Genomic DNA, 14,008 nt, shown 5'->3' with positions numbered 1-14,008 from the left:
TTGATTGTTTATATATGTACAATTTTTGAAAGTTGTAAATTTTTTTGGGCTCTTAGAGTCATGTACTGTGAAACTCCATCATCAATATAAATCAAAAAATATCTGTCTTCGCATTGTTAGATTGATTGTTATGTGCACTGTTATATTTGTATAAAATAGAACGGGCCAGGCTTTACAAAGATTACACGTAAATGTACCAAAAATATATATTTTTCATTAATATCAACAGTTTCAAATTACACAAAAAAAAGTCGAAGCTACATAATCAAAATAAAGGCTCCATCATCAATCCCTATGACGCCGTCGTCGACGCGTGTACTGCTGTACGTCCGAATGAGAGGGTGCTGGATCCGAATGAGAGGGTGCTGTACTCGGGCCAGGCTCATCACCCAGAAGTAACTGATGCATCTGACAAATAGCATGAAATAGGTGCCCGGCACCTAGTGACGTAGCCTCTGAGGGACCCATCCGTACAATGTCGGTACTGATACCGAGTGCATCTGCAATACGCCGCCGGTGCATGTCAGCATCATCATGACCTCCCCTAGCTCCAGAATGAGTACTCGAGCGCAGATGAGGAGGCTGAACTGCAACGTGCGTGATACGGAGATACCACTCCATGTATCCCGGTACGCTGTCTGATGGCCGGGTAACTGGGTGGCTCCTGCTCGCCTGGCTCAGCACGTGGTCCTCCCACCGCTCCCAAAGCTGATCCATATAGGAGTAATGTATCCGGTACGAGCCTGCTGTGGAACCTCTGTTGGCTCGCGTAGGGGCTAGTGGCGCTCGAGGGATGGTCTGAATACGACCAAACTGTCTAAGAACCCTTTCTGGATGATAGGGTTCTACGATATCAAGGCACTTGATGGAGCCACTAAAAAATGCGATATCAACATATGGGCGATCTCCCCGAAGCCGATGATGGGGATCCCAAATAACCTGCAAAACAAAAGGTCCATTTCAGTTTTATACTATATCGCATATTAAAAGTACTGACAAACACAAGCAAATGGTAATATGATACGTACCTCATCGATGCTCAAAAGGTCCAATGACTCACGTAGAACCACTAAATGGTCCATCGTGGTACGGGATGGAGTACCGGGCATCCAGCGGTGCACGCGGGGACTGGCATCAGTATTCTCAAGCGACGGGTGAGGACTGAGTGCTGGAAAATGCTCATAAATCCATGCCTGCAGAAGCGTCATATAACCACTGATCTGTCTCACTGATGACCTCGACGCAATCCCCAACTGCCGATACAAATATGCTAAGGCAGCTGTACCCCAGGCATATGTGCTCACCCTATCCAGATCCCGCAGTAAACACAGATACGCTATAGGCACCCTGGTCCCACTCTTATCAGCAAAGAGTGTGCAGCCTAACAAAAATAACAAATAGGCTCGTGCTGCACACTCTATCCTCTGCTGGCTGTCTCTATCAGATACAGAGTGAAACTGAGTCCTCAGCCACTCCATCCTCACAGACTGACCGCGCGATGACAGTACCTCCTGACGCGCGTCTCCAGCTGACACCCCCAACAACTCCACAAGTAGCTCCTCAGCATCCCGATCACTCATCCTCTCAGGAGAAACTGCTACTGAGGCACCTGCGACAGGAATCCCTAAAATGGCGGATACATCATCCAACGTGATAGTGATCTCGCCAAATGGTATATGGAAGGTGTTCGTCTCGGGCTGCCATCTCTCTACGAAGCCCGAAATCAGAATCTTATCGGTGAATCGATAAGAGCACTGTACTAACTCTATGAGGCCCGACTGCCTCAATAGTGCTTTGAACCTGGTATTTGGTTGGTTTGAAGACCACCACTTCCATTCACCAACCTTGGCAGTATGGTTCATGCACTTTAGTGGAGCCCGTTCCTGTAATATAAATGTATAATTACTACTACTTTATAAAACATCAATAAACAAAATATAATGCTATAACAAATAAACAATACCTGTTGCCTCCAGATGGAAGCTGCTATATGTGTCCTGAAACTGATCAGGACGGACTCATCCTCTGGACCTCCTGGATATGGTCCAACGGACTCATCGTCTTCGCCCCTAGCGGGCATATCATCATGCTCTGACTCAGGAGAGGGCGATGGCATATGAGCAGGCTCGGGAGAAGCAATCCTAGCACGACGTCTCCTAGCTGACGCCGTAGGTCTAACTCTGGAGGGACCGGGATCCATGTCTGAAAATATAGAAATTCAATGTTAGGCTATATCAAAGAAAATAATTCAATTGCATACATAAATGATAAATGATAAAACAAGCCAAAAAAGAAACAAGTTACTTCTTGGAATCTACATGATTGGGTTTTGTGATAAATAATTCAATGTTACTTCAATTGCATACATAAATGATAATTCAAAAGTATACGACTCGTAAACTCAAGACATAACTCAATAATAGACTTTACCTAAAACTATGCCGCAGTTCTTAGTTTTTGTTTTTAGTTTTTGTTCGTTAACTAATGTTGTGGTTTTATTATTTGATAGAGCATTTGATATGAGATAATCATTCCAAGATCAAGAATGACATCGATGAAGGTAACAAGATCATCATATTTGGATGCACCATGTTAATGCTATATGATAATGATTCTAAATTATCCCTACTTCTCAAATTACTATCTAATCTAGTAATGAAAAACTTGTCCTTGATGTTGGGTATCCAATTCACCCTAAGGACGTGATCTAGGCTAAAATTTGGGAATAAAAATAATCCTTAGTCTAGCAACAGAAAAAAAAAAAAAATTTGGATTCGGCCCCATGGGGACCAAGATACATTGGGTCGGCCCCATGGGGCCGAACCGAAGGCACTGGTTCAAAGAACCAGTGCCGAACGATTTGGGGAGGCGGGGGGGGGGGGGGGGGGGGGGAGCTACCTCGAGGTGGTCGTGGAGGCGCCGGCGAGGTGCTCGTTGCTCGGGAGATGGCCGGGGAGGTGGTTCCGGGAGAAGCCGGCGAGGTGGTCGGAGATCGGGAGAATGCCGGCGACGAGAGGGAGAAGGGGGAACGGGGGGCTTTTGGGCGTTGGCGAGGTGCTTTGGGCGGAACAGTTCAAAGGGAGACGGAGGGGGTTTGGCCGTCGGCGAGGTGCTTGAGGCGAGGTTTTTTGGGCGGAAGGGAGAAGCCGGCGGGTGTTTTGGAGGGGAAGAGCGGGGTGGGGGGGGGTTTGGGGGGTGTAGAGAGCAATTTAGGTGAGGGGGTGGGGAGGGTGGGGGGTAATTTAGGAATTTTTAATTTTTTAGGGGTGTCCTTAGCAAATGGGGGGGTGTAGAGAGTATTTAATTTTTTTTTAATTTTTGGGGGGTGTCCTGAGCAATAGGGGGTGTGTATATAGAACCACCCTATTCAAAACCATACGGGCATAAAACTTGAAAGGGAGAGCCAGTGGTACACGCAACGTCCTCAGTCACAAGAGACTTCAAACTGTTACGGGTTTTGCGACCCGTGATGGCGTTGATGAAAGAAATTAAAAATAAGAAAAGAGAAAGAAAGAAACTGCCTCGTTCGAGAGAGACAAGACAAGATCTCCGATTGGTGATCCTAAGGGATCGTTTTCTGGGTTTGTATTTGCCTCAAAAAAAATATTACGGACACTTGGACTTTAAATACAAGGAAACAACCCACATTGTACGTGAATACATGCATGGGCATGCAACTACCCACGTTGCCCATGTTGCACGTTACACCCCATCTACCCATTTCTCCTACAGAATGAGTCACCCAACAACTAACCCACTTAAGACTAGGTAAACATGGAAACAAACTCTTAAGAGAATCCTAGATAAAAGCATGGCATCATGGGACACTTGTCCATGCATTAGCACGTTGCCTTCTCGGAAATGTGGTTGCTCTCTTGTGAATACGTGCATAGCATGCACGTATCAGCCAGAAACACCAGTCAAATGCAAAAAAACATACAAAAACATAATGCAAGTTATATCTTGAATTTTCTTTCATGATCATTATTCTTATTTTTTTTGTTTTGCTCTTGCACTTGTCTTCTGCATCGAAGAACAATGTTATAACCATACCAACATATATAGTAGCATTTGCAATAGTCAATTGGAATGGATTAAAAATATACATAATGAATTTCCCATTGTCAGGAGGCAAAACAAGTCTATACAACTTAGCAACTTATCACCAAGGAAGTTCAGTGAGAAAAAGGACAGCCATCCTGTTTCATATGAAGCAAGCCAAGATAAATTAGAAACAAACCCATATAAAACTCGAGGATGACGATAAGTTATCTAAAAATTATCACTACTTTAAGATATCAGCTGGATAACAATAACATAGTAGCAATATGCAATTGCTGCAGTATATATGTTGGGAAAAGAAGTTCAAACAGCTTTTAAATCTTTTAGAGATGTATCTCCATCCGCCAGTTCCACTTCTTACACTGCAAACCAGTTCCAATCAGCTAAGAAAGCAATTATTTTTTTTTTTCTCTTTTTAGACCGAGGAAGCGATATTATCCGTACTTTGCTTATGCATATCTAAATTGAATAAATTCCAAGGACAGTTCCTTTTTTTTTAACTAAAAGAAATTTTACGTATCTGAATAATTAAAATATATTTGGTATTATTTTTTCTATCTTTTTATAATAGAAAAATGGGATCCAACTTATAAAATAAGATTGATTATTCTGTTTCTATTTTTATTTTTTTAAAAATAATTTCTCTTAGTTTTGGAAAAAAAATAATATTTTTTTTTACTTTCAATTTTTTAAAAAATAGGTTTTTATCTTTTTTCCTTCCAATCCACTTCTTCTATCCAATTTTGTCCTTAGCCTCATGATCGCTGTCGCCCAACCACACCGATTTTTCGAGTCTTGTGAGTCATCTCTCCACCTAATATCAAGCTATATCAGTCACATTATCGGCTCCATCTCCACTTTTTTGTTCTATCACTCTCTCAACTGCCTCTGTATAACGTTGAGCTCTTCTTTATCCTCAACCATGTTACCTGCCCACACCTCTTCTCTTTTTCTCGCCATATTGCCGGTCTTCATTGTAAAAAAAAAAAATCCAAACATAAATCTAAAAAAATTTAAAATTTGTATTTTTGATTTTTTTAAGAAAAAACAGTGACTATGCTAAATGCAGCCTTATTGTTGCACCATTTATGATTCACGCTGGTTGCAAGCCGGCCTAAAATAAAACTTGGTATTTGACAAAGCTATGGTTTCTCTTTGCACATCTAACGTGCTCCGACTGCGTTTCACGTTTCCCCATCCGTGGCGCTTCGATGTTACGTAAGACGATAACGTGCATGGTTGGAGAGCAGACCGACTCGAACCCCCTCCCGCCTTCTTTCCACGATCTCGGGACGGTCATTTCACCGGGAAGTGAAATTTATCCCGTCAACCAATGGACCCTTTTTTCCGGAGCCACGGATAGCGTTCGGGCCCACGCCAAACTTTTGGTGAGCTCCGCAAGAAATAAATAACGAGAGATTACCGGGGAAACGCATAGAAATGATTCTTCTATGCGGACGTTTAGCCCACAAATAAATACCTTGGAGTGAAAGCAACTAATAACGAGAGTTCACACTTTTTTTGAAAACAAATTTTCTGAAAAAGAATGCCTAGTAAAGTAATTTTAGCATATTTGATTGATCGACAAATTTTCAAAATACTTATATTTGGTTGGCCATCTACTTTTCTAGAAAGTTATGTATAATACCTATTATGTCCTTAATAAAAATTAGATTTTAATGCTTCTTTAATACTTCTTTAATGTTGAAGGGTTTTTTTGTAAAAAAGTAAAAATAGAGTGATTCCCGCCTCATGGAAAAGTAACTTTTCCTATGTTTCTCATAGAAAACACTTTTCCAAGAAATGTGGAAATCATATTCCCATAGGAATACAACTTTTCCATCTCTCTCTTTTGAAAACTCCAACCAAACAAGAGGCATCTTATTACTTTCTCGTTGACCACACTTTCCTCCGTCTTTTCCTGCGAACCAAACGAGCCCTAAATACCTTGATTTCGTGAAGCAACTAATAACGAGAGGAGGGGGTTCACTCACCGATCATGCATCGGGCCTATGAGGAGGACCGGATGAGTCCGACCATGAACTTGTTGCCACAAACCAGCCCCCACTCTGCCACCGTCGAGGTGGCCGGACCTCTGGCCCACTCCCGCTCGTTCGGGCCGAGCAGGCACGGCCCGTCTGAGCACCGCCAGATAGGCATTTTTTATTTTTTTATTTTTAAAAATAAAGGCAAACTAAGGTAAAAAAAACATATTTCATGTTATTATTTTTTCCTTTTTCAAAAATTATTTACCAAAAAGTTACTTCCTTTATTTCTTAGAAAATATAAATAAAAATTTTAATTTTGACTCTTTTGAAAAATAAGAAATTCATATTTGTTGTCATCGGCACGACTTCTATCACTATTGCTATGAACATCATCGTCATTTTCTCTATTATCATCTTTACCATTATCACCGCAACAATCATATTCGCCGCCATCATCGTCATCATTAACATTACAACCGTTATTACCGCCACTATGTTCTTCTGCAATAATATTTGCTACATGATCCTCGTTGCTACCACCAAATTGTTGGTGCCCTCACCATCACTTTTACCACTACCACCATCTTCTATATTGCTATGTTACTAGTACTTTTATTATTATCATCGCCTCCACTATTATTACTATCTTAATTATTTTTGCTAATATTATCATAATTTTGGTCACTTTCATCATATTATATTTTTAAAAATAACTGGCTATATGAAACAAATTTATATTTTTAAAATTTTAAAATTTTAAAAATAAAAGAATATTTTTATTTTAAAATAAAAGTGATGATATATATACATACACACATTGTCAAGGCTGCCACTACTACTGCCCCCTTCATTTCTATTTTTATTTATATATAATAAAAATAAAAAAATGAAATGGGCCGGTAACTCCCACTAAAAAAAATCATTTAAAAATTAAAATTATATAATGGATTACATATACTCATTTTTTTTTTTTTTTTTTTTTTGGGCCAAGGACATACACTCATACTTCAGTAATTATCAGCGAAACCTAAATAAAAACCCTCGAGAGCTCTTTTCCCATCTGGTGCCCTGCTATCTGAACCCTTTCGCTTTAACGCACCGCTCTCCTCCTCGGCTAGGGCTCCGGCGATCCGGAGATCTCCGTCTCGATCTCCGCCGGCGTCTCCCTCGTCGGGTCCCCGTTCCTTCTACCGATCGGATATCGGCTTGCTGTCTTAACCGCCGGCTTGATCGCTAGCTTGCCGTCGGAGAAAAGCTCGTCGGCGGGCGATCGAGGTCGCGCTCCTCTACTTCCTGGTAAATTGACTTCGTCTTCTAGTTCTATCTTTCTATCTCGTTCGGGGTGAATTCTTGATGCTTTCAATCCCATATTTTCGTTTGCTCTCTTCGCTTGCATTCTCTTCCTGTTCTCTGTCACTTTCTCTCTTCCTGAGAAATGCTCTGTTAATCAGAGCTTCTCACTCTTCTTCTCAGCACAGAGAATGGGTTGGGGGATCTTCTGTAGTTGATCTTTTGAGGCCCTGCTATTGGAGCATTGGGATCTCTATGTGCGTTGATAGTTCTAATCTCAGGGGCTTCTCCCCCGTTTTGCACCAATCAGTAATTCTATCTGTTTCCTTCTCTCTCCCTCTCTCCGGTTTTTTTTGTTTCTGTTTTTAACCCTTTGGAGTTACAGTAGTTGTTATTTGGAGAATATGTCTTTGCGAACTTTTCTATTGATTGATGATGGATTAATTTTTATCTTGGCTTCGTTTCTGCATTTTGAGAAAAAACGAGAAATATTTATTTCATGTGCTTACAGTTTGTTGCTTGTGTTATGCTTTGTTTTCGTAATTTACCGTGGTGACATGCCAGTGTTACTGCTGTAATCATAGTGGTAAGTGGAAACGTACTAGTGTTACTACTATTGTTGGAGTAGTAACATCAAGTATAATTAATATTATTACTATATGTTGCTAAAACAGCGGTGGTTTTATATGCTTGTCTTCTATAATTTTGGATCAAAAGAATAAAATTGTGATGATCTTTGAGTATTATGTCCTAAATAGAAATCATACGTTAATTATTACCATTGTATTTTTGAATCATGTTGTATAGATAGTTTATTGAGAAGTGAAGGTTTAATTAATAATTGAAATACATATAGGTTATTCTATAAATTTTGTCCCTTTTTTTTTTTGTCTGGGCTGTCGCCTAATCGCTTGTATTGCCTAGGCTATAGGATGGTCCATCGCCTAGGGTTGCCGAGGCTTTTTGACAAATACGGATAGTTCTTACTTGGTGCTTTCCGAATTCAAAAGCTATTTTAAAATGCAGATAACAATATCAGCATTCTCGTTATGTGGTTGGATGGTTGCTTGTTCTGTAGGTTCATTGGCACTTAGTGCTTGAATTAGGAAGGGTTGTATGACTTATGCTTGGTTATCATAGGGGTTCGAGTTAAGTTTCATGTAATTGGTTAATGGATCACCTAGTTGCCTGAGAGCTGCAACCATGATCTTTCAACTTTTTTCCAACTATCCAGGGTTGAATTTATAGAACATCTACTTGCATGATAAGATTGGATTTTTTTTTGCTTGTGTAAAAGACCTGTAAATTTCTCATGGAATCGTTCTACCATTCATACATGGCTCAGGCTTTCGATAAGCAGGTCCAGATCGTTCAAAGAAGGAGACATGGTGCCTATGATCCGAAGACCCATTGTCGTCGCTCGACGCTCGCATGGAAAATGGGATCCTAAGTGGGATTTCTTTTATGGAAGCATGAAAATGAAATCTATGACCCATCTCTCTCTTATTTGCCACTGGTCTTGGACTGTTATATATCAGCTTATAATGTGGTCTAAATTTTGCTTGTTCTGGCTCTCATTAAGATCAGTAGATATTGTAAAATTATATTACTTGGTTTTGACCTTCTAAAGGCTTCGACTTTTTTTTTGTTTTTTAAATAATTCATAGCATTGGTAAAACGTAATGTCTAGAGTTGTCATTATAGCAAATCTGCTCTCTTAAGAGCATGCTGCCTGGGTTTGTATTCAAGATTGCAATACTTGGCATATTTAATTGAAGGTGTTGCAAAGTATACATAATTATATATGGATGAAATTATAGTTTATCATTTTTGAAGCTTGGTCTTTTCTTGAATTTATCAGATGCATATGTGTGCCCAATGTGATTTTGGAAATGTAAAATGCCCATCTATATCAGAAAGTATCCAATTCCTGATCTATAGAGAAAGCAATGGATGCTGGAATTACAATTAATAAAATGCATAAGTGGTTCTTCCTCCTTTATTCTCATTCATTAAGGTAAAGTTAAACCTAAAATTTTACTATTTTTTATCATATATCATTGAGTTAAATAAGTTTCCCTAAACTTGATTGTTCAGATGGATATAACCTGATTTTTTTTTTGTTAGTTATGCAAAAGATCTAAATATCTCTGTATGAGATGCAATCTGAAACCACCTGATTTTGCTTTATGTTGACCTTGAAATGCCGATGACATCAATGTGTTTGCAGTCTTTTTCAGCCTGCTTGTTTTAGTTCTAATGTACAAATCTTTTGGTAATGTGTAGGAAAATAATAGATTGCATGATCATCAGTAACAGCTTTTTTAATTCAATTTGCTGTCACATTACATGTAAAATCTTAGGCTGCTGAAAAGTTGATAATGCACATACAGGTTACTGGTATTAGTGAAAAAACTGCCAGCAGCTTTTTGGGCACCTGAGAGTCAAGAAATTGCATAGAAAGCACCAGCAGCTTTGGAGCACAAGCTTGCAAAAGGAGATTTTTGGAGCAAGAACTTGCTGAAGAAGAAATTTAAGGTTTAACACCCATTTATAATTTACTATGATTACATCTTGATGCTGCATGTATTTACTTATTGATGCAAAGCTAGTTTATATATGAAAACTTAACACTCTTTTTTGAGTGAGAGAAAGCACAATATGAACAAACAAGAAAGAAAAAAGAAACAAAAAGAAGGGAACATAATCCCACTTTAGTTCTCTTACAGCTGATGAACTTTTAACAAGCTGCATAACGTAGCATGCTTGTCAGATAGCATTACTTAGTTAAGTGAAACACATTGAGATTTGATGCATACATAGGCACACACGTTATACATGTGGATGTGAGTGCACATGCACATATATACTTGTTCTTGTTTTAATTTTTTAGTTTGTATGGTGATGTCATTTATTTCCATCATCTTACCATGAAGAAGAAAAGGTTTTATATACTCGAGACCATTACAAATTACAAGTTCTTGTTTACACTTTGTTGTTATGTACTATTATATGTGAAAATCCTCGACTTGCTTGTCTGATTAATTTTTTATTACACATTTGTTAGCTTTGTCTGATCTTGGTAACCATGTGCCTGATAAGCTCTAATTTGGATGTCCTTGTTAGGGAGAGGAATTAAAGGACGAATGTCATAGACCTAAAACAATAATGAACCACTTGGTTGTTCAGTTCTGACAGCATATGATTTAGTCCTGTCTTGGATTTTCAAATTTTCAGACAATCTGCAAGATGCAATAGACAACAAGTACAATATTATAGTAACTTAAGCCAATCTAAGAGGATTCTATGAATTCTTCATGCTGGTTATGTCAGATAATCTGACAAAAGGCAACAATTTACACCCTTCAGTCCGTTCACTTTGCTTAATATGCTTTTCCTTTCACCCTGAGCATGATTTGGACGCTGCTGATAAGGTAAAATTTTCTCAATGAGTGATGATGAAAGAAATTTAGAATGAATATTCGCTGTTTGGAAACTCAATCTGTTCAAAGGGAGCTACTTAGTCTGATTACCATAGAGTAATCAGTTGCTGAGATGCCTTCTCATATACTCACTTTCCATGAAAGCTTATCTTTTTAATGTTATTTCTCTTCCTACTTGAAGAGTTATATAACATGGAATGTATGAACTATTATTGAAATGCACTTGCTAAACAGTAATAAAAACTAACATCTTGGATGATGTATAATGTAGGACTGTATGTGCGTGTGCGTGTTTGTTTTAATCTATCTACTATGCTTATCTGTTAATACCATGCCTGTACACTCATTTAAAATAGTGAATTTTGGCCTACATGTGTGTGAGAGAGAGAGAGAGATCTTAAGTAAATTCACTTTCTTTTCTTGTTCACTTCTAAGCAAACCCAAGGATTGAAGAGCTGGTATTGATGGGTGTGCTGATCATGCCGTGCCGAAACAAAGTAAAAACTTTTCAAACAATGGGTATGGAGCCATATCGACTCTTGTTGAACTGGCATGGATCAATACAAAGTTGGCATGGGTCAATACCCTGCAGATTGCTGCACGCATGCTTACCCAGTGTTGGCACTGTGTTAGGATGGTGCTGAATTGTCAGCACTTAAATCCCTGAAACAAACAGTACTTCTATTAGGGATCTTAGCCAGAGCAACAACATTGAAGGGGACAGAAAAAAGAATTTAAAAATTATAACAGGAATCTTAGCCAGAGCAAAATCATTGAAGGGAACAGAAAACCTATTCCCATGATGTTGCAACGACCTTGGCCTTCTAGAAAAATACAACCAATATTAGGGACTCAAAAGGAAGGATATGGGGGAGGTAGAGAGAAGATAATTAGGAGAGAGCACTGCTCGCGGCTTTAAGAACAATAGAGGAAAGCAGTGAAACCTCCCACCGAGAACTGTAGGGAAGATGGCAGAAGACTGGGTTTTAGTGAAAATTGAGAAAAGAGCAAAGAACAAAGGAGAAAGATAAGCAAAGGAGGAGAGACAGAGTAGGAAGTGATCAGGTAAATAATCCACTCTTTTCACCCCTCTTTGACCAACTTGTAATTGTTTTTCTTTTTTCTACCTGAATTTTATTTTTTAGTTCTTATCAGCATCTCTTACATGCCAAACATTTCCTACCCTCGACTGAATCTTTTGTTGAGCCCAAGATGATGTCTAAACCATGGCCAATTGTATAGTCTGATGCACTACCGAGAGTATAATAAGAAAGCCTTCAAAAAATTGTCCATCCTTTGTCTTATTTGATTATATCCAATATTTAGAGAACAAAGAAACATGATGAGACAACAAGAAAAGCATATATCTCCCTTCCTAGTCCTCATTACAACCTGAGTAAGAACTATCAAATCTATGAGGGGAAAATTCTGCCATCCTGATCCTGAAGTGTACTCTCAAATTTCAGAGTGGCTCTATACCATAGAAATAGATAAGACTGAAGGAGGAAACAGTTAATAGCTTTATTTCAAGTCTAATCAGATTAACTAAGCAGAAGAGGAACGTCAAATTAGAACTGCAAGAAATGCTAATTGGTTGAACAAACCATTGATTAGTCAAGCAGCAAAGAGGGAAGATATGTTTGAAGGGAATTAGCAAACCATGCTTGAGGCCTTTAGATGTGCCAGATCTCACATGACACCATGCCATGTTGCACCACGTCTTGCCTCACATCCATGCTGCAAATGTGTTTATTTTCTTGTTGAAAACCATGAGACCTCTGCAAGACCTTCAACAAATGCTTAAGATTTTAATGATAACAAAGAGCGTTTCCATCCTTCCAAATTTTGAAAATTATGAATAGGATGATTACAAATCACGTACAATAGTTTGAATCATATGGTGCTATTGGAACAGCCGACGACAACAAAATTGAAATGAGTAGTCTCTTCAACTAGGTTTGCTTTAGAAGGGAGGCATATTAATGGCACATGGGAGGTTTATATTGAGGGAAGAATTTGTCTTCTGTAATTTTGCCATTTTCATCTTGCTGTTGGGGGGAATGTTATTTCAGATTCAATCAAAGATGCATTTCTTCATTTTTAATGATAGCAGAATAGGACGCCTGGGAACAATTGCATTGGGTGCCTTTTCCTTAAAGAACACCTTCCAGCATTATTTCTCCGTGTAATAACATGACTTCTCTAGCAAATGATTCTTCGCCCGTGTACTCAATCTTTTGAAGTCAGTAATTCAGACTTCGAATACCCTTGCCATTGCTGTCTTATGTTTTACCTTATTGAGTATGGCATTGCCGATATTCTTCACGACTTGCATTTTGATTCTGAGGATTAATGTTTGGGATATTCTGTTAGATTCAAGAGACTTGTCATGGCGGATTCTTTTACCATCCAGATAAGCTCCAATTTAGTTAACCGACTGTCTGGTGATGAAAATAAGATAAAGAAGAAAACCAAGAAACCCAAGCCAAAAGTTTTACAGGAACCTCGTCAGCCCCAGAGCAAGGTGAAGTCAGCTCCCAGCGCACCAACCAGCGGTTCCAGTGGGGCATGGCCGCTCCAGACTCCTATGTTCTTACCAGTAGCCCCTCCGCCCCCAGTTGCAATTGCAGAGCTGGAAGCAATACGATCTGTACTCCGGGAGAGTGAAAGAGTTGTGGAGAAGCTAGAGAAACAGGAGTCTACCATGCTTCAGGAGCTCAATCAGAGAGCAAAAGAACTACGGGACAAAGAATTCTCGCTGCCCTACCAGAATCCCATACCATGTACAGCCCAGAGAGAGGCCTGCCTACAATGTTACAAGGAACACGCCAAGGATCCTCTGAAATGTGCGCAAGCGGTGAAAAACTTTGCTGATTGCGCTCGCCAGGCAAGGCAGCAGGTCAATTGAACAATCTATAGAACTTGCATTGGGACAAAGTAGGAGCTATGCAAAACATGTTTGTTTTTAGATTCAATAACCAGAGCTTGATGGAACATGGCATCATTTTTCAGAAACTATTCAACTACTGCATTTCCTCTTACCATTCAGATTTGTTATTCTATGATCATTAACTTGCACGAGAATCAGAGCTGCAGGATTTCAACTGCACGTTTCACACCTTTCAAATATAATGTGTATGCTGAAACCTTATGACAATACACTGGCTATATGCTTCTCCCAGTTCATGCATGAAGGAGCCATCACATTTGCGTCTGTCAGGCTTG

The 14,008-nt window shown here is 39.3% G+C and overlaps 1 protein-coding gene and 1 long non-coding RNA gene across 5 annotated transcripts; one reads left to right on the top strand and one right to left on the bottom strand.

Annotated features, from left to right (window-relative positions):
* Nucleotides 1-194: 194 nt before the first annotated feature.
* Nucleotides 195-1,132, bottom strand: LOC148700111 (uncharacterized). Its single transcript, XR_015973161.2, has 2 exons — nt 1,029-1,132; nt 195-939 (listed from the first exon to the last, which is right to left on the bottom strand). It is a non-coding gene; the product is annotated as an uncharacterized LOC148700111 (long non-coding RNA).
* Nucleotides 1,133-7,110: 5,978 nt separating this feature from the next.
* Nucleotides 7,111-13,831, top strand: LOC103696699 (copper ion binding protein). Of its 4 annotated transcripts, none has more exons than XR_016398328.1 (3): nt 7,111-7,346; nt 9,734-9,984; nt 10,059-13,831. XR_016398328.1 is itself a non-coding variant. In XM_089927201.1 (2 exons), exon 2 carries the CDS (start codon nt 13,173-13,175, stop codon nt 13,689-13,691), a length of 519 nt encoding a protein of 172 aa, XP_089783327.1. In that variant the 5' UTR covers nt 9,738-9,878; nt 13,157-13,172; the 3' UTR covers nt 13,692-13,831. The 4 variants fall into 4 exon arrangements, 1 of the variants encoding a protein (XP_089783327.1); XR_016398329.1 differs by having other exon boundaries at nt 7,113-7,325; nt 9,734-9,878; nt 13,157-13,831; XR_016398327.1 differs by having other exon boundaries at nt 7,113-7,346; nt 9,734-9,878; nt 13,157-13,831.
* The last annotated feature ends 177 nt before the right edge of the window (nt 13,832-14,008 follow it).

Source organism: Phoenix dactylifera, chromosome 14 (genome assembly GCF_051530095.1).
Source record: "Phoenix dactylifera cultivar Ajwa chromosome 14, Ajwa_hap1_PhDact_Kaust_v1.1, whole genome shotgun sequence".
Taxonomy (NCBI): Eukaryota; Viridiplantae; Streptophyta; class Magnoliopsida; order Arecales; family Arecaceae; genus Phoenix; species Phoenix dactylifera.
Note: the sequence above shows the minus strand (reverse complement) of the source record. Positions and strands in the feature narration are given on the sequence as shown.

Coding starts and splice junctions, on each gene's coding strand:
- LOC103696699 (XM_089927201.1), top strand. CDS start 13,173: ATGGCGGATTCTTTTACCATCCAGATAAGCTCCAATTTAGTTAACCGA.